The 18,970-nt window shown below is 39.1% G+C and overlaps 1 protein-coding gene across 3 annotated transcripts; it reads right to left on the reverse strand.

Annotated features, from left to right (window-relative positions):
* Positions 1 to 3,308: 3,308 nt before the first annotated feature.
* Positions 3,309 to 8,824, reverse strand: crip1 (cysteine-rich protein 1). Of its 3 annotated transcripts, none has more exons than XM_079261850.1 (5): positions 8,685 to 8,824; positions 5,473 to 5,567; positions 5,309 to 5,366; positions 4,882 to 4,935; positions 3,309 to 4,762 (listed from the first exon to the last, which is right to left on the reverse strand). In XM_079261850.1, exons 1-4 carry the CDS (start codon positions 8,722 to 8,724, stop codon positions 4,895 to 4,897), a joined length of 234 nt encoding a protein of 77 aa, XP_079117976.1. In that variant the 5' UTR covers positions 8,725 to 8,824; the 3' UTR covers positions 3,309 to 4,762; positions 4,882 to 4,894. The 3 variants fall into 3 exon arrangements, with proteins under 3 accessions (XP_079117976.1, XP_079117975.1, XP_079117974.1); XM_079261849.1 differs by having other exon boundaries at positions 3,310 to 4,762; positions 4,871 to 4,935; XM_079261848.1 differs by having other exon boundaries at positions 4,019 to 4,762; positions 4,891 to 4,935.
* Between the last annotated feature and the right edge of the window lie 10,146 nt (positions 8,825 to 18,970).

Below are 18,970 nucleotides of genomic sequence, written 5' to 3' on the forward strand. Positions count from 1 at the left end.
CACTTTATGATTTCTCAAGATGAGGTTGTGCAAGGCATGTCTAGCAAATTTTACACTCGGAACTTTATTTGGCCTGAGCGAGGCCAGAAATGATGATGGTGGAGTGAAGAACTGTGTTACTAAAGTCAAAAAGAAAGCATGAAGAGCTCTGCTCGTGTTTTAGGTGATTATGAAAAAAATCCACCTTCATATTAGCAGCTATGTGGGATGTCTAAAAGAAAAATCTCTTCTGATATATTTTATTAAATGTTATTACTAATTAACTGTGGAAAACAGTTTAAACTGGAGGAGATGTGTCTGTCAGAGCTTCCTTTTAAAGCTTAGAAATCACACTGAGAGATTTAGCAGCTGACAGCAGCCTGGAAAATCTGGGCGTGCACCTCAAAAATTATTTTCACAAATCCTCTTAATTATTTCTAAGCGGTCGCAGAAAAAAAAAACAGATGTTCAGCGTAATATTAGCATAATGGCTGAGGCTTGTGTGTGTTCACTGGTCCATGTCAAAACTGGCAGGCTTGACTTTATAACTTCCGTGCCTTCACACATCTGATACAGTTTAAAGTATTTGCTGTTAAACACAAGGATACGAAATATCCTTTTCCCTCAGTGAGTCAGCTGTGATCTTTCATGGGACTTTTTTTTTTTCCTTTTTTTTTTTTGTCTAAGAGAAGGTCTTAAAAAATATCCTGTCATAAAACATGCTGTGGTAATCTTTAGGGGGTCTCATCTTCAGGCAGTATTGTCTGAAGAAGTCTGCTTGAGTGGAATAAATGAAACTTACTCGGTGGGCGTCTTTTTAAATGACCTCCAATGCGTCCACGTGAACTGTCTAATAGAGAAAAGACTCCTCCTGCGATGAGTGGTTTTGCAACGCAGCCGTGTAGCTTTTACTTTCATAAAGGATTTGAACGCTTCTTGCACTTCTTCTTTCCTTATAACCATCTTGTTTTTACGTTTGGGCCTCAGATATCTCAGCACATGGTGAAAAGCTTTTGACTTTTTGCCAAATCCAGGCTTTAATTGATCCTTTCCCCTAATTTTATGATCAAACACACAAATCTTAGGCAGTGGATTGTTACCATTACCATTATTGTGATGAACACATGGATGCAATTAGAGGCACATTTGATAACAAATGTGTGTTTTTTGTTATTTGTTCTTTCCCTGCATTTTAACTCAGTCATTGTGTCAATTCTATGTACTTTACAAGAACAGAAACTGGACCTCAGGAGGTTTCCTTTCTTTCACCTAACTCTCATCAGAAGATCAGCACCTTTAGATTGGTTGAGATCACATGTGTCACTCATCCACCCAGTCCTTATGTTAATGTATGGGGCGTTGTCACGTGTGGGCTGTTTATCCAAGTGGTCGTCATTCCAGGTGTGTCAAGGTTTTTCAAAGTCCAAATGTTGGTGAAACAGCCTGTGGAGGGGTGTGATGTAATGCTTGCTTCATATGTGGTTGATAGCCTGCAGCTTGGATTCTAATAACAGGCTAGTAACTTTATAACCTGAATGTGTTTAAAAAGAAAAAAAAAGAAAGTGAAGTAGCAGCTTCTGAACAAAGAAAACGACGCATCTCTTACCTTTTATGTGCTTAAAAAAATAACAGGACTGATTTATGATAGAGAAACTTATACAAATTCATTGAAAAGTCATGTTTATAACCCAAAAGGTGTGGCTGAACTTCATCTAAACACAACATCCTTGTCCATTTTAGACCAAAAAACTTTCTCAGACACAAAAGAACTGTCACGCACCATGCATAACACGCCCAAACACAAGTGCACAACTACTTTACTGACACATGACTCAACAGGAGATCTGGTTCCTCAGGTCAAATCTCAGCAGTCAACCAGCATGTGCAAAGAAAAGAGACACTTTTTTTTATGGACATACTCTGGAAAGAGAAGATAGATGGTACAAAAGGAGTTCAGGAAGACTTCCATCATAAATGATGACCCTACAACAGTTTAATATTTGGAATTTGGGAATTTAAACTCAAGTTAGAGCAAAAGAAACCTCTTGAATAAAAGGCCAAACACCACAGCTGCAAACATGTGTTAATCCACATGTGCCCTTAGACCACTAGGAGTCACCAAAGTTAGAGTACCGGATCCCACTGCACTGCATGGCCGGAAGTACTTCCAGCTGTTCTAGTTTGAGTGTTGTTTCTTTTAAACGTAAATTAACATTTATCCCCCCATCTATGTTGCATTTAATATTTAAAATCCAAGGATTTGGCCTAAACATCAGGCCATTTCTCAGTGAACATGCACGCCTTCTAATGTCCTCTGGACTTCATGCCCACCCACATCTGTGTGCTTAGGTTATGGTAGCTGTGAGACACTTATTTTCCAGCCATTAATAGGTTCATGGCTCTAATTTTACAACGTCTTGACTTTGGGCCTCTGATTTGTGCTGACACGGCAGGTCTCCATCGGCAAATTACTTTGGCTTCCTTCTTTCCTTCCCTGCAGATAAATAAAAAACAGGCAACACCTCATTTTAAGCTCGGCAGAAGTCATCACAAATGCTTTATGAAAGTGTTCTCTGGCTGCACATTGCTCAGTATGTTCAAGTGTGGAAACGATCCTGACTTGAACACATAGGTTCCTCAAGATCATGAATCGCATTATGTGCTGCGAGGAGTCAGTGATTTAGCAGCAGTCTGCTTCTTCTTCTTTTACTTTGCGTGTGTTGCTACTACCAATTCTCTCATGTTTGCATTTCAAAACTCTACACTCTGTTATCTGGCTGAGGATCAAAGTGTGAGCTTGACTTTTAGTGTGAGATAACACAAAGATCTGGATGCATCACCATGACTACAGAGGTGGGGTATTTCCTGAGAAGAAATGAGGGAGATCAGAATTAGAAATTCATCCAAATGATTATAATCAGAGGACGAATCTAAACATGCACCACTGCGTCACATTTAAAAAGAAAAAAGCTTTGCTGTCATACTTTCCAATTGGTTATATCTAGACATACAAATGTTCATTTTCCCAGCTGAAACATGAAGCAATTTACGGCTAGTTTTTATGCTTTTCACAGGAGATGCAAGGCTTTATCATGCAAATCATTTCTAAGAACTGCAGTGAAGGCTTCAAGAACCACATAGTGAGCAAGTGTCTCAAACACATTCTGGTTAAGAGTTAAGGATGTCAGCAGAAGGTTGTAACGTGTCCTTTTCCACAACACAAAACTGATAAAAGTGTATTAACAAGCAGTTTCAAGAAGAAACTCAAACATGCCAAACATCCTCTGTGTGTTTTCAGCAACGTCTACCGCCTGGCTGCAGATTTTTGTGTCACACTGAGAGTCTTTGTTGCACAGAAAAGGGTGACAGCACAGACGGACAGACACACTGGCTGTCTGTTGGGGCCTGTTTGTGTCTGTCGCCACAGCAACTGATGGGGCAGTGATGGTAGATATTACATGAACAATTGTCAGCAATGCCGGGCATAAAGATGTCAGTCCAGAGAGAACCAAAGAGGAAGCATCTGGTGGATCAGCGAAGACTCAAGCCAGCCTCAGCTGCTCTAAACGTGTGGTTGATACCCACAATGCAGGAGCACGGGTGCAGCAGAAGTGTCATGTTGCTTGAAATCAAAGGTTTCTGCTGCCTAGATTTTATACATTCCCCTGAATATTTTAAATTGAATTTAAATTTGGAAATTGCACAATTATTTATCAAAGTAAAAAAGATGGGACAGAATTCATGTTTGGAGTAAATTAACAAGATTCTGCTTCTAATTTACATAATATGTTTTTGGGTTTTTTTTTTAGGAATAAGAGGTAATATGTTGGATTTTTATTCCTTTGGGAAGATTTTGCATTGATGTCACCATGGTTCCACATCATGTTTGGAAAATTCTACAAATGCTTGCTTCTCCCTGTAGATTAGAGTGCTTTAGTAGCTCCAGAAATAGATCTTTGTTTCACATCATTAACCCCTCAAGCATCTGATGATCTCCACAAACTACTATACATATTTACATATTATTTGAGACATGATTACTTAAAAAAGCTGTGAAAATTCCAGTTTGACCAGTTTCTGTCTGCAGATGACACCATCATGAAACCTTATGAGATCATTATGGCTATAAAAAGGCCTACTACTGTAAGATGCCTGTAATCATCTGGTTATCATGGGACTTTCATTGCTCTCTGAATTGAGCCACTTTTACGCGTTGCAGTTCATTAAACCAGTTAAAAGCTTATTAGATCCTGGAAAATCACACACAATGATCATGTTTTATCATTAATTTTGAGAATCATCACTTAGGGCATGTTTGATGTTTAGGAAATAGCCAAAAACACTTAAACTTCGGTTAAATACAAAAACAAATATTATTAAAAGGGCTTCATGATTTTAATGATTTTTTGTGTAATTTCAGGCAAAACAGGGTTTTCAACCAGCCATGAGATATAGATTTAGTACTGCTGTGTGGTAAGGGTGAGTTTTTCAACAGATACTATGAAATAAGAAAATAGAAACAACACAAATTTTACAAGTGTCTAATCAGGATGACAGTAAAGAACATCCACCTCCAAGTGAATCATGGGAATACAAAAATATCAGAAGAGTCCTAACAGATTAAATTAAAAAAAAAAGCACATACAAGCAAAATGTCTCCTCTGAATGAGAGCACACTTTGTTTGCAGTTTTTTTATTTTTTTTAATTTATTTTTTTTTGCGACTTCTTTGCTGGCGACTTCAAACTTGTTTCTAAGCATCATTTTCACCGTGGAGCCCGACCCTGTAGACAAAGCGCAGAAAACATGTCACAACCTAAAATGTTCAAAGATGAACTTGATCTGAACACAGTCAATGTAAACAATAGGAAAAAGTATGAGAGGAAACTAACAATGTGCATACAAATGACACCTTTTCATTTATAGGAATGGCTTTCAGCTCCACCGCGCCCAAATCCTGAAAGACAAGGAAAAGGGCAAGAGTTATATTTATTATTTACATAAAAACATATTAAGGCTCTGACTAAACTTTGACAATAAAAAAAAAAAAAAAAAAGCCTGGAAAGTTCACAGACTGTGACCCAGTCAGGTGATAGCCTGTACTGATAGAAGCATTATAGCCTCAACATATGATAATAAACATTATCCTCCATCAGGGTGTTCCTGACCCTGCCTAGAGATAAAGTGGAACAACCAGAGAAGACTCAACAACTAAAAAAAAACCAAACCATTGCTATTTATAAAGCCGTTAGGTTATGTATGGTTTTGTAAAGCGTTCAGAGTGAGTTTTTTAAGGTTTCATGTAGACTAATTGAGAATTTGCACCTTACCTTTTGGCCCAAACATTGCAGCGTAGCACGGGTTGTGACAGTATGGCTTGCCTTCATGCTGTAAAAAAAAAGCAAACTTTTTTCAACATGGATGACCCTTTGGAGCTGGAGATAATTCTAAAGATAATTTGGAGACATTTTAAGTTGTGAATCAGATATTTCACCTCTGCGTGTGAACCAGCCGACAGCGTCTTGTTGCACTTCTCACACTTTAGACATGGCCTGTGCCAGTCCTTTCCCAGTGACGTCACCCTCTCAGCTGCCAAACACACAAAAGGACAAAGTTAATGACAACGGCCTCTAACGTTTGCCTCGAACACACATGCTTTTGTCTGGAAAGGAGTCACACTGCAGGGCATGTGAGCTCATCGAGCAGCGAATTTTAGTCCAATGTCTGTTTTAAACCACAAAGATGCACTGACTGCAGATTAGTTGTAGAACATTGTTGGGTGTCGGTGCTAGAGGAAAAAAAGGACAGAGTGTCCCTGTGGAATATGTCTTTCTCCTTCCTCATAAACTCTGATAAGGACATTCTTTATCTAGCTGATCAACGCAAACGCAAATCAGAAGCACTGTAAAAGATAAAAGGGAGGGAATTAGTCGTGATAGGGTTGCGTTTGAGGTCTGCGCTTTAGGAGACGGAGCTGAAATGAATTTTCAGACTTGTGACATGATGTGAATGCAGTGAAAAATAGAGGCTGGTCAGATGGAGGCGAAGCTCAGGATGTTGTCAGGTAACTTGGCTGGAAATAAAGAGCACAGAGCTTGATCAACATCTGCAGATTTTAAAAAGATTAAAGTAAATGAGGAAGGGGCAGCAGATCCAGGAAAGAATGGGAAATAACTCCAGCTGCAGACCAGGCTGCTGGACTCTGAACATACACAAAATGTCAGGAAATGACATATTTCCTTCCTAAAAATAGTCCAGTGTGGCATGAGGCATGAGAATACACACTGGGCAGTGGAAATGGAGTAAAAGCTCCCAGACTGGGTCAGCCTAACAGGCCAGGTCCATGAAAACATCCAGCTGATGAATGTGGTGGGGTTTGGAAGAAAAGCCTAACCCGTAGGAGTAACTGTACCTAATCCACATAACAAACCTCCGGACTGGGTAAACAGTGGTCTCAGCCCAGTAGTAAATGGAAAATAAGAAATCTATCTTAATAAGACATGACGCATATGTGTGCTGATCTGAACTGACCTAACATGACAATAGGGTGTGGCAGGTGACAGAGGTAAAACCCATCTGCTCCCTGCACCAACTCTGCTTGCCTGGAATGCTGCGGACGCAGCACAGCACCCACAAACTAGACTGGAAAACATTTGAGGGAGAAGCTTTTCAGCCATTTGTTTCATTCCAGCTCAGAAAAATGAATGAAAACGAAACACTTTGTCATGCTAAAAAGCAGCAAGCATTCAGAGTAATAAGCACGACATTATCACTCTTTACGTCATTATAATTATGTAAATACACCATTTCTTTTAGGTTGTTAAAGGGGGATGCTCTTGAGGTTTGGAGATGTTAACAATATCAAGATTATTATTCCTTGTGGGAACTCATGGCAGAGCTGGTTTATGGCTTCCAAGACACTGCCTCTATTGACGCCATAACTAAAGCAACACATTCCCCCTTCTGTGCTGCCAACTGCAGCCTCGCTGCACAAAGAATGATACGCTGTAGGAGTTTCCAGCAAAGGAAAAGTATTCTACCGTTGTTGGACTTGGACCTTCATCATTCAGGCAGGTAGCCTGATTGCTTCCATCTGAGACCTTAGTAGCAGAGACAGAAAAATGAGGGTGGGCTACAGTTAGGAGGTGTGATGGACAGCACAGACTACAACACCAAGGTGTTAGACAGAGTTTGCAGGGAAGGTGGGTTTAAAAACAATGAGAAATGGCTGAATCTGCAAAAAAAAAAAAGAGAGAGAGAGAAAAGAACACAACAGATTTGTTTCAGGCTACTTGTCCCTCAGCTGTAATTTGGAAGTGAACTTCCTCTTTGGAAAAAGACTTAATGGCTTGTTCTGGCTGAAGCTAATTAGTTTGACTGTATTGGCCAAATGGGAAAAGTTTATCCATGAAAGAGGAGAGTGGAAAAGGCCGGCTCCCCAGTCCCACAGTCCATTTGTCTGACTGACAGTCCAAACACTTGGCTTTGTGTTTCGCCTTGGCCTTTGCAGCCGAACATCTCACTGGAAAAGATTTATCTGTTGGAGCGCTTAGCTGGAGCCGATGTGGTAAACGGATTAAGACAGAAATAAAAAAGGAAGCTGTATGCATTCCTCCCCGGATCCGGCATTGATCTTTGCTTTGACTGTATCCCTAAGAGATGGAAGCTGGAGGTGCATTTCAACAAGAAGAAACCTGCTTCTTCTGCTCCGTCTGGTTATTACTCTGAGCTCACGATTCAGTGGGGAGGACAATCCAGTTCTTAGTGGGAGCAAATACTTTGGAGTCCAAAATGACCTAACAACAAGAAAGCTTATGCAGTGCAGGGAACCCCTCGAGGTTGCCGAGCATTAATCTGCAGAAACACATACATACATGATGAAGTGCAGCAACTCGAGCAATGTGCTGCCCCCTTTATTTTCACTCCCTTCCTTTTGCAACATGAAATATTAAAATTATTCATGCAACGCACCAGTGTTTACAGTTTGCATTTTCTAACCTCAACCAAATGTATATTTACATTACTGCTTGCATGCAAATAAATCTACAAGTCATTTTCAGTGGTGGATGGAGGGACTTTCGCTTGAACAACTGTAATAAGTGCAATTTTGTGATACTTGTAAGTGAATACATTTTAGCTTCTCCACTACAGCATTTTTCTCACCACTGTTTTAAATGTTTACTTTGAAATTAAAGTTATGCAAACTGTGGTGCATTCAAAGACTTTACATATAAATAAAAAAGGATATTACGAATAAAATTAGAGGTATACATGGATAACAGTCATTAATAATTCATTACCGACTTGGGCCATTTAGATGCTTAATAGCTTACTTTTGACTTGAGCTTGAGTGAAATAAATTACATTTTATGAACAGCTTAAAAAGTTTTTCTAGTACTGTAAAACATGGAAGAAATCCATATTATTATTTATTTAAACTCCTGTTTTGTGTGCCTCACACAATTTCCTTTTTATTGTAATTATTTTTCTCTTTAATTTATTTGCTTTGTTGTTTGCTCCCGCACTTTTACGTTGCTGGTTCAATTTCACTTCCTATTTCCTCATTTATGTAGAAAAACCCCTAGATTTCACCAAGCAGGAAATGTTGCCTTGCGTACGACAAGCACATGTTTTTATTCTCAAGTAAACTTAAAAAAAAAAAAAAAAAAATCACCGAAAAAAAAAAAAAGAGAGAAGAAATCTCACCAAAATAAACCTCCTTCTGGCACTTTGGGCACTTCGGCATGTTGTTGCAGCTGTGTGTGGATAGAAAGTAGATCCTGCGGATGGAGATGAGTGAAGTGCAGCGGTGTGGACGTCCCACCTGTTAGCTCTGACTGACCACACCTTAGTGAAGTGCAGATGTTGCGCGCTCCTCCTGTATTTATAGGACCGAGGAAATAGTTCAACTGAAACTTTTCTGTTTTTTTCACAGTGGGAGAGGCTTCATCCACGATGTGCCGTCTCAGTGTCACATGACCCACTAATAGTCAGCTGCGACAACTAAAACTGTCTTACTATAACTTTAAAATGTTTAACACACTTTGTTTTCTATTCTAAACTATACAAATACTTATTTGCATGTGTGTTTTATTTATAAATTACACATGACGTTTGCATTGGATTAGGCACTGGACTCCTACACTGACCATCACAGAGATCCCAAGGCAAGAAGTCACCAGATGATCATAAGTTCTGTTTTTGTTTTTCCTTACTGTATACATTTATCCTGTAAATATCTTGTGACATACTGATTGAGGTTTTTTCCATCAGGCAAATAAGACATAAAAAAATGCAAAGGCATCTTAAAGTTTCATTAGACAATCAAGCTAATTGCTAATGGTTCACAAGACTAAAATGTTTATTCCAAATGTGGGATGAAGTGATTATTATACAATTTTTTTTTTACCAGTAACATTAAGATTTTGATATAAACAATACTGTGTAGTAAAAACCTGGTGTAAAATGATTTTAAAAAAATTTTTTTTTTTTTTTACTGAGAATGAGACCGCCTCTTCGTGCCTGCATGCAATAAATATTCAGGTAAATACAGGGGTGTGTTCCACCTCCTGGTAGACTAATAGAAAAGCTTTTCTGGATTGTGTTTTGAGCTTCTTTTCAGATTTAATTCTCCATGGCAACTTAGACTTAGCTGAAAAATCTGTTGCATAGCCATGTGGACAATGATTGCATGATTTATTGTGGGCATATCTTTGTTGTTAACCTGCTAAGCGACAATAAAAAAGGGACCACCCTGCTGCTGATTTTGCAATCTGGTTGTTGTTTGACTCCTGTCTATTCATTGTTGAATGGAAAGGTAACCTGCTTGACTGATAGCCCAAGCCAACATAAACCAACAGCGCTGGCAGTGATTAAACATAAACTTTTGTTTTGCAGAAAGAGCTTTGTGGAGCAGTTAATGTCGTAAAAACTGTATTAACTGGTCGTAACGTGCAATCTGAGCTTCATCTGTGTGCCACAAACAGAATGGGCTTAAGCTATTTTTACACAAATCTGTCGTCTCTTTACTCAACACACCTATTTAACCCTCTGCTGTGATGCTGGGTAAAAGAAGCAAATACATAGATGTGGGAACAATAAAACTAAACAAGTATTTCTCGTGGCTGCAGGTTTGACATGCTCAAAGTTCAGGGGCTCAATCATGGTCTCATGATATCTGGTGTAGACAGCTCTCATTAGGTTATCACAAGGTCAGATTTCAGTCATTTCAAAGGATGGATTTGCAAGTTTTTTAGGCATTCTGTAGCATTTGAATGTAGGTTTGTCATGGTTACTTATGAGTTGACTTTGACTGCTGGACATGCACACCTTCAGAAATAGACTTTAAGTTTCTTTCATCACAACTTGAGTGACATCTAAAAAGTTAGTAAATCCTCCAAGGCCCAAAGCAATAAAATCACCATGGCAACCTAACAGATAACAGTTTGATGATTTGACACACTGCATGACAGCAACATAAGTGTGTTTTTGTTTTATTTGCACACTCTAAAAGAAACAAGTCATTTTCAATTACAATGAACACATGATCTGATGCATGTTGGTGCAGTACCAAGCAGCAGGCAGGAAGCATGGAGGGGTCATGTCTACATTTAAGGACCTAGGCCAACATTATGTAATTGAGAGGAAGAAATGTTAGCAGTGAAAGGAAATAGAAACATATTTTTATCCATGCTAACAGCGTGACTGATTTAAATGTCAGTGATGGAAATTTGGGGCTGGGGATGTTGTGGGAACACACACTCACAATAACTGGCTCATAACACACACTGACATTACCTTCGTTTTGCTTCTCCAAAGTCATTGAAATGGGAGGATCACTATGTAATTTTCTTTACGGGACAATTTCCAGGGTTGCAGAAACTCTACTTTCTTCAGACTAATCAGTGACGTTATCTCTCCACGCCACCCAGGCAGATGGGCGGGGTTGGGGTGAGGATGAAGGTGACATGCTCTGCTTCGCTGCTCCGGCTCTTGTCCAACCTGTGAGGTTGATGCCTTGTAATTATGTCTTGCATCAATTCCTTAAATAAGCCAAGATGAACAGAAAGAGGTTTCATGTTCTACATCACTAATCAACTACAGTGAGCACATGCGAACCGATGCCACATGAGGACACAGTATGCATGTGTGTGGTTGTAAAAGCACATACATGTACTTTGCGGTCATTCTGCACGAACATGTACATAAAAATAAATCAGATTTACCTTTACCCTGTAAGCAAAATGGGAATTTCACTTTAAATGTTCATGTTTTAGCTATTAACGGTGGAAGAATATGCTGACTTAGCCTCCCTGAGCAATATGTAGTTTATTCAATTGTACTACACAAGCAAATATATACAAAAACTATATTTCTTATATTTAAAAATTGTAAAGTGAAGTATGCTTGGCTTATACTGAGAAGTATAAAAAAAAAGTCTTATTTCTTTAACTTACGTATATAATTTAATACCAAAGCTAATACTTGTATTTTAGTATACTTTTTACTTCTTTCTTCTACAGTGTAGTAATACCTAGTATTTCTTGATCCAAATACAGAATCAGACGAAGTCACTGACTCGTAATTTCCTTAGCAAAGGTTGTTTACTTCAAGTTTATTTTATTAAGTATATATTAAGTACAAGTTTGAGTATAGCAAGAATACTATGGACCATGTACTTGTAGTGTAATAGGAAGTATATTAACTTCAAACTTCATTTCATTGCAAGAGGAGTTAAAGGAAACTGAGTTTTCCGTTTCACAGAGTGAGTTCAGATGAAATCTGAGTCAGTTACCATGGTAACATACTCCATGAGCAGATGGGTGGATGGACGTATCCCGAATGGATGGATCCGCTACGTCCCAGGTGGTTGTGATAAACTTTAAAGAAGCCAGTTCATCTGATCCATGGTAGACCTGTAGAGCATTACAGAGCTAACTGGGGCTGCTGCCCGGTTAAAAAAAGAAAGTTTGGCTAAATATGTTGCATAACATTATTACGTGCGATATTTGATGGAGACATCATCCAACATCTGTATTAACAAGAAAATGAAGAGAAAATGAGACACATCTCCTAATTAGGCGGACTATTAATAATCCATGGAAACACTCCAAAATGTCTTGCAGAGCAGCAAAATGAGCCCAATTAATTTCTTGTTGGGGGTTGGAAAATCAACTCTGCTCTGCTGGTTTTTATTTTCTTCTGGGTTTTTGTTGAATTTATCTAAGCAGCGGGGTGATTAGACACAGCGATGGGATCAGGGTCCATGCACAAAACAAGCAAACATGAGCTGTTTTCAGAGAAACAGCTCCTGACAATTGGCCAGGAGGGAGATGAAGCTGGAAAGATGAAGTCAGGAAGTGCCTCCGCAAGTTGGATGAAGACTTTCTGTTTGTTCAGTGAAGTATTGACTGTCAGTGCGGCATGGGGGGGGGGGGGGGGGGGGGGGGGGGCACATACTGCTACACATTAACTGTATTATCGATGCATTCCTCTGGCCTTCATGATAAACTGGATTCTTTGTGTGCTTTACATTTACATATCTTGGCACGGCATATTTTCTGCTCATTTCTTCCTTCCAATATTTCTTCAACTCATAAAAAAATCTAAACTTTTTTTCCCCATTCAAACACACACATTCCAGGTTTTTCCACAACTTCTCTGCTTTTTATCTCAGCTTGCCTTTGATGCTCCAGTTACCTCACCCTCTTCCAGTGTTCTGACCTTACCAGAGTTATACGGGAACATCTGCGCATTGCTGTGGTTGCCGTGGTGATTGATGATCTTTGGTTTTATCTTCCCATCAGAGGTATGAGGGTTGGCAGGTTCTGCACTGTACTGTCAATCAGGACTGAAACGATACCATGACTGCACGCTGACCCATAATGAGACACATAGTTCGACATAATTAGATGCAAGTTTTTTTTCCACCTCAATGCAAAAAACTTCTGACACATGAATAGCAAGTGATGTGGTGTAAAAAGATTGTTTACAAAAGCTGTAAAGATTGCCATCACTCATCCACTGACATGTGCGTAGTCATTCATCTCGCATCACATCATTTTGGAGGCATTTTTTGTTGTTTTTCTGTCATCACGTTGAGTAAACTCACCTTGTTCAAACACGGAGAGTCGTTAATGCTCATGTTGAAGCAGGTTCCGCTGAGTGGATGTTGTTGTAACAGAGAGTGAACCCAGGTGTCATAATGACAGCAGAGAAGATTTTCTGTTGACACATGAAATAGTGACGAGCAGCCGCCGCCTCCTGCTCATTATGCATGGCATCTTTGGGATGATGGTGCACGGCTGCGCCACTGCAAAACAGTGCAGCGCTTCACTGGAGTCACCAAACCTTCACTCTGGATTTGATGGCAGTATCAGAAGTCATTATTGAAACGTCAAAAGGAAGAAGGACCTAAAAAAATAGAATGTGAAAGGATTAAAAAAGGTACTCCTTCTGAAACTAAAGCCAGTATTTAAGAGAAAGAATAAAACAGACGAGAGTCCAGCAAGGAGAAAATAAACAGCATGAGTTGTTGTTTCCCTTTTGGCTTGTCCCTGCTATATCTGGTGCCATTTTATGCTGGATGCCCTTTCTGACACAAGCCTCTGCATTTATCCAGGCTTGGGAGCAGCCCTCAGAGAACAATCCTCCTCATAGGGAAGTAGGACTTGAACCACCAACCATCCACTGCCAGCCCTTAAAAAAACAAAGGAGAAACTGACTAAATAAGGAGCAGGTGGGAGATGGGAGCAAGTAAACGAAGCAGAATACTAAAAATCTGACAGTGGAAATAACACCAGAAACAGAAATTACAACATGAACTAAACCTGAAACAGAACCAAACCCACAGATTATGACAGTTGGTGGTTTTTAAACCACCGAATGAATTTAGATCCCTAACATAAGATGATTCACAAGTGTGTTTTCTTTTCCACAGCGTAAAAATATGGAGAGTGAAGTCCATTTTCTCATGCAACACGTATCACTGCCGGAAAATTTCTCATCTGTTCCAGGTCTTAGATCTTGTTCTTTTCTTTGTTGAAGACTTCTGTGCTAAAGCTGTTTCTTATTAAAGTCAGATAAAGCAGATTCAGATATTTCCATGAGAACATTTATTTAAAAGACCATAGCTGTGTGACATGTAAAAAGACAAGAACTGTGGTTTATACAGGTGAGGAACTGTTAAAGAGTTTTCTAGCATTTTTCTGTTCATTTTTTTAGGCTGGGTGTGAAATCAGAAAGTCAGAGCTCTGTGATGAAGCAGAGTAAAAGTTAATGCCAAGCACACGTTGACCCTGCTCTTCACAATGCAATGCTATAAATAGACATGCTCTAAATATGCCATCTTAGGTAGCCAACTTTTCTGCCTTCATTACAGGAAAACGGTTTTTTTTTTCTGAATACCTAAATTTACTTTACTTATTCAGTAATAATTACTTATTCTTTACAATTACAGAAAATTACAAGCTTGGTTTTTATTTTTTGAAGAACAAAATGAAAGTCAGTGCTACAAATACTGAAGAAACTACACACCAGCCTAGGAAATGTGATTTGTGCTCCATGTAGGGGCCATGTTAATAGACGGTTAAAGTTAACACCCTACAGAGGTTGGAGAACCACCGGAGGAAGTTGATACTGATTAGACGGATTTTGTGCAGAGCTAAGCTGACAGAAAGCAGAGGATCAACGCCAACGCTTGCATCATGTTTTACTTGGTAATTTCTCAAACTTTGTCTGGAGACGGGTTAGGGTCAGATCAACAGACGCACCGCTGCCACAGTTCATCATGTTGCCTCTCCCCACAGTCTGCTCACAGCTCAGCTGCATCTACATCTTCATCATCACTTTCACTTCGTATTGTGATGCTGCTGGAAATTGCTATTCAGACAAGATTGCATGAACAGGATTTGAACCAGCCTCCTTCAGTCATGAGTTTTTTTGTGTCTTCTACTTCCCACGGCTGCAAAGTGTCACCCAAATATTCCACACTCTCTCTGCAAGGAATCAGAGATGGCAGACAGGCTAAAAACATGTTTATCTCGGGCTGTTTTCAGCCATGGGCCCTCAGTCAAAAACAAACACACTCATGGACATGCACACACAATTACACATATCTGTGTGCAAATATTACCAATTGGGGTCAAGTATTTTAACATACATGGGAATTGTTGACGGTGGAGGAGCCAATCTGGGTATCATCAAAGTAAAAACAATGTGGCCACAGTTTTGATCAAAAGATACAACAGCAAAGTAAAAAAAAAAGAAAAGAAGAAAGAACAGCGATATTGTACAAATTCAAAGCAGCAATTTAAACCCACTGAGCTCCAGTCAACCATTGTCATTAGGGCTTCTTATGCACTGGGCTCTGGCAGGGATTCAACTATTTAGTAAAAAAAAAAAGAAATGTCAAACAAATAAACACTGTACTAAGCTGCAATTTCCTTAGCAACTGGCAACTGTTTGTCAGGATGGTTGTGTTTGCTGCCATGGCAACTGTAAGTTCCTCAATAACAGGAAATGAGGAGGCTGAATGCGTCTGAGATAATTTCCTTTAGAAGGCATGACAGAAAATTCACATTAAGTCAGACATTAATGCTTGCACACAGGCGAGACAGACAAGCAGGATATCAGAAAACATGCGATACATTGGCTTTAGAATAAAGATCTATTTCTTTACATATATTTTTAAATGTCTATGTTTTTGCAGGTTTGTATTTCAGAGTTCAGCCTTAATATGAGACAGCAATGCAGGGATCAGACACTGTCTATGCCTTATTTGTATTAGATTTTAGATGTTTCTTTTGTCTGTGATGTCCTGAGTTTAAGTGAAAACTCCAGCTGTGACTTTGAGGAGCAGCAGCTCACTTGGAAAACGTCCTATCATCACGTGAAACATGTCTGATAGTGGGAAGAATCCGATAGTGGAACGAATACGTGCTGACCCAGCTGGCTGAGGGAAAGGAGTGAAAAGCAGGCAAAACAACACAAATGGTTTCATCTTTTGCAGTTCCTCGGGGTATGAAGGAGGAAAGGGGAGGCCTGGGTTCACAACGACCCTGACCATGGCAGACAACTGGGAAATGAGAAGTGACCTCTGAAAACAACTCAAGTTTCCAAAGGAAATGACCAACTCCAACCTTCAACCTGACATGGCTGTTAGGAAAAACAAAATAGGGCCTTTGTGGAGCTGATGAAAGCTGAGAGGTAAGGACTGACAAAGTGAGGTCTGGCAAGACATCAGAGATGATGGAGGACCTGCTACTGCGGAGCACAGCTCCATATCTGAGGGGCAATCGATGCGTCACAGACGATGTTGGGGTGCCATCTGAAAACTTCCTGTAATGACCAGAACTAAAAAGCTGTTCCAAAAGGAAGGCATGAAAAAATGTCAACCAAAACACACGAGGTGACAGAGATAGAGATGACAGATAAAACCATGTGGAGGAATTCTTACCTACTTTTCCTGGTTCGTGGAGGTTTTTAGGCAACCATTTATTTCTGAAAGTCCCGTCACAACATTCCAGTTGAGCTGGAGAAGTTTTCTCTTGGCAGCTCCAACAAACTAGTCATATGTACTTCTTAATCCTACAAAGGTACAGCTTGGTGATTACCAATGAGCTGCTGGTGTGTCGTACCTGCTGCAGCTTCCTGAACCAGCTTCACCTGCTGGGACGTCAGCTGATTTAAAAGTTTTTGGTTCTGAATCTTTCCCATTCCAAACCTTCTGGAAATGTTCTTATAATCCTGATCAGATAACTGCTAAGACATCTGCATTTGTAGAGGTGGGCCCTCCAGTGTGTTTGAGCGGAATCCATTACACAGATATCTGCATTTTGGCTCAGTTTCTATTAAATAAAGAAGCTTAAAAGTAAAGAAAATGTGTGGTTGATAGATTATTTGTTATAACAAAGCTTCTTATATAGCTGGAATGCTTTTCCATTTTCATTTTAAGTGGTGCAACATATGTATGGAAAATGTATTTGCAAGGGGGCTCACTAACTCTAGTCCTCAAGAGCCACCATCCTGCAGGTTTTGGTGTTTTTCTGGTACAACAAACTTGATTTAATACAAAAGGTTCTCCAACAACTTTGAAGTCTTTGTTTGGGTCAGGTGTGATGGAGCAGGGAAACATTAAAACCTGCAGGATGGCAGCTCTCCAGGATCAGAGTTGGTGACCCCTGGTTTAGTGTGTGTGTGTGCGTAAGGGTTGCTCCCATGAAAAACAAGCCACCTCCTCTCTGCCAATGTCAAACAGATTACTCTGCTGCTGCCTTTTATTTTGGGCTTCTGGTACTGCAGGTGAGGTCAAAAAGGCAACTCTGTTTGAGCACTCAATTGGGATCAAAGAGTCAAAGATGTGCAAAGTTTCTTTCTTTTGACTCCTGCTGGGTGACACAGCTGACAGGAAATGCGATGCATAAATACAAAAAGAGTGTTTTGAAAAAATATAATAAGAAACTAGAAAATTAAAACCAACATTACTTATCTAGGTTGACTGCAACATTGCTAAAAACTGTGGAAATGACAGGTGTAGTATCATGTCACAAATGCAATGAAATATTATAGGCTGAATCATGAATTTATCATGTTGTCAATGACTAAATCAAAGAAAAGAAGCAGCGAAATACTCCCAAGAAACATTATTTTACCAGGAGTGTCTGTAGTTTATCAACATCTGGTTTTCAAATTACGGCAGTCAGACTAAGCTTCCCCACATGAACATTTAGATCAGTGACATTGTTCTGCATTCTGCTTCCCAAAGTTTGCTTTGGATATTTTGTATTGCACCGTAAACCTGCAAGTTTTCTGTTATTGTTTTTTTTTTTTTTTAATACAATAAGCTTTCACAGAGTGGTATTTATCTAATTGACAAAAACTGTGCGGATACATTTCCAACATTCATTTTTCTCTTTCTTTCTTATACAAAACCATATATTTTAGAATTCAACCTGGAACTTCCTCTCTAAAGTTGGCTTGCTGGAACTAGTTAGTTAGTAGTCAAATTAAAGTTTTTTTTGTTCTGCAAAAGCATGACTCTAATTTTCCACAATTGCTTTCTATAAAAGAACTAAAGATGGGAATTAAAGCAAGGCAGAAACAGCTTTTAGCAGAATAAAAGTGTAGAATAAATCCATTGATTTGATGGCTTTTCAACGATATTTTAGTTTTGCAACCCAGATTTTTAAGCATGTGCTGATTAAGCATTCTTAAAAAAAAGACATTTTAAAAACAAATAGATAAATATATACAGATTTATGCACATATATTCTAATGTACCAAACTGTACATGGGGAAGTTCCTGAAATCAGCATTGCCCCCAACCTGATTGCACAGTTTGTAGAGACTTTAAGAACTTACAAAGTAGTTTTCCCCATTTATTATTTTAAACAGAAAGTTTGCAAATAATGGCACAAGAAAGCAAGTTTTTAGTGTGAGTGCATACTTAAAAATCATGTATATTTGTGTTTTTGTGCCTATTTCTTTATTTGTTTTCAATGAAAAAAAAAAACCACGTTCTGATTATTTTGCTACAAAATATAAAAATGTCCTAATGAGGTTGGGATCCTGCATCACTTTGACATATTTCATAGTAATTTACACAACAGTTGTGCCAAATTATCAAATGTCAACATCAGTATTATATTGGTTACATAAACATATTCTCCAAATGTCATAACGATGCATGAAATTTATGACCTGGCAAACCAACACCACCATCCTCTGATCCATGTGGTTTAAATAAAATAGTAATGTCAGGAACAAAGGCAATAATGACTTATTTTAATGTCCTCTGCCTGAACACCGATTGCTTCCTTTTTTCCACTTGCAGTAGCTGATTAGAGGTTAGACTACACATGCAGATTGCTGGAGCTTTGTTTGCCTTGGACTGGATGTTCACCATCCATCTCAATAAGCTATCAAAACAATCCCTGTTTTTTTCACTGGTCTGCACATGTTCTTTGCTGGACGTTCCACACATTTCCCCATTC

This window comes from Telmatherina bonti (genome assembly GCF_933228915.1).
Source record: "Telmatherina bonti genome assembly, chromosome: 22".
NCBI classification, from domain to species: Eukaryota; Metazoa; Chordata; class Actinopteri; order Atheriniformes; family Telmatherinidae; genus Telmatherina; species Telmatherina bonti.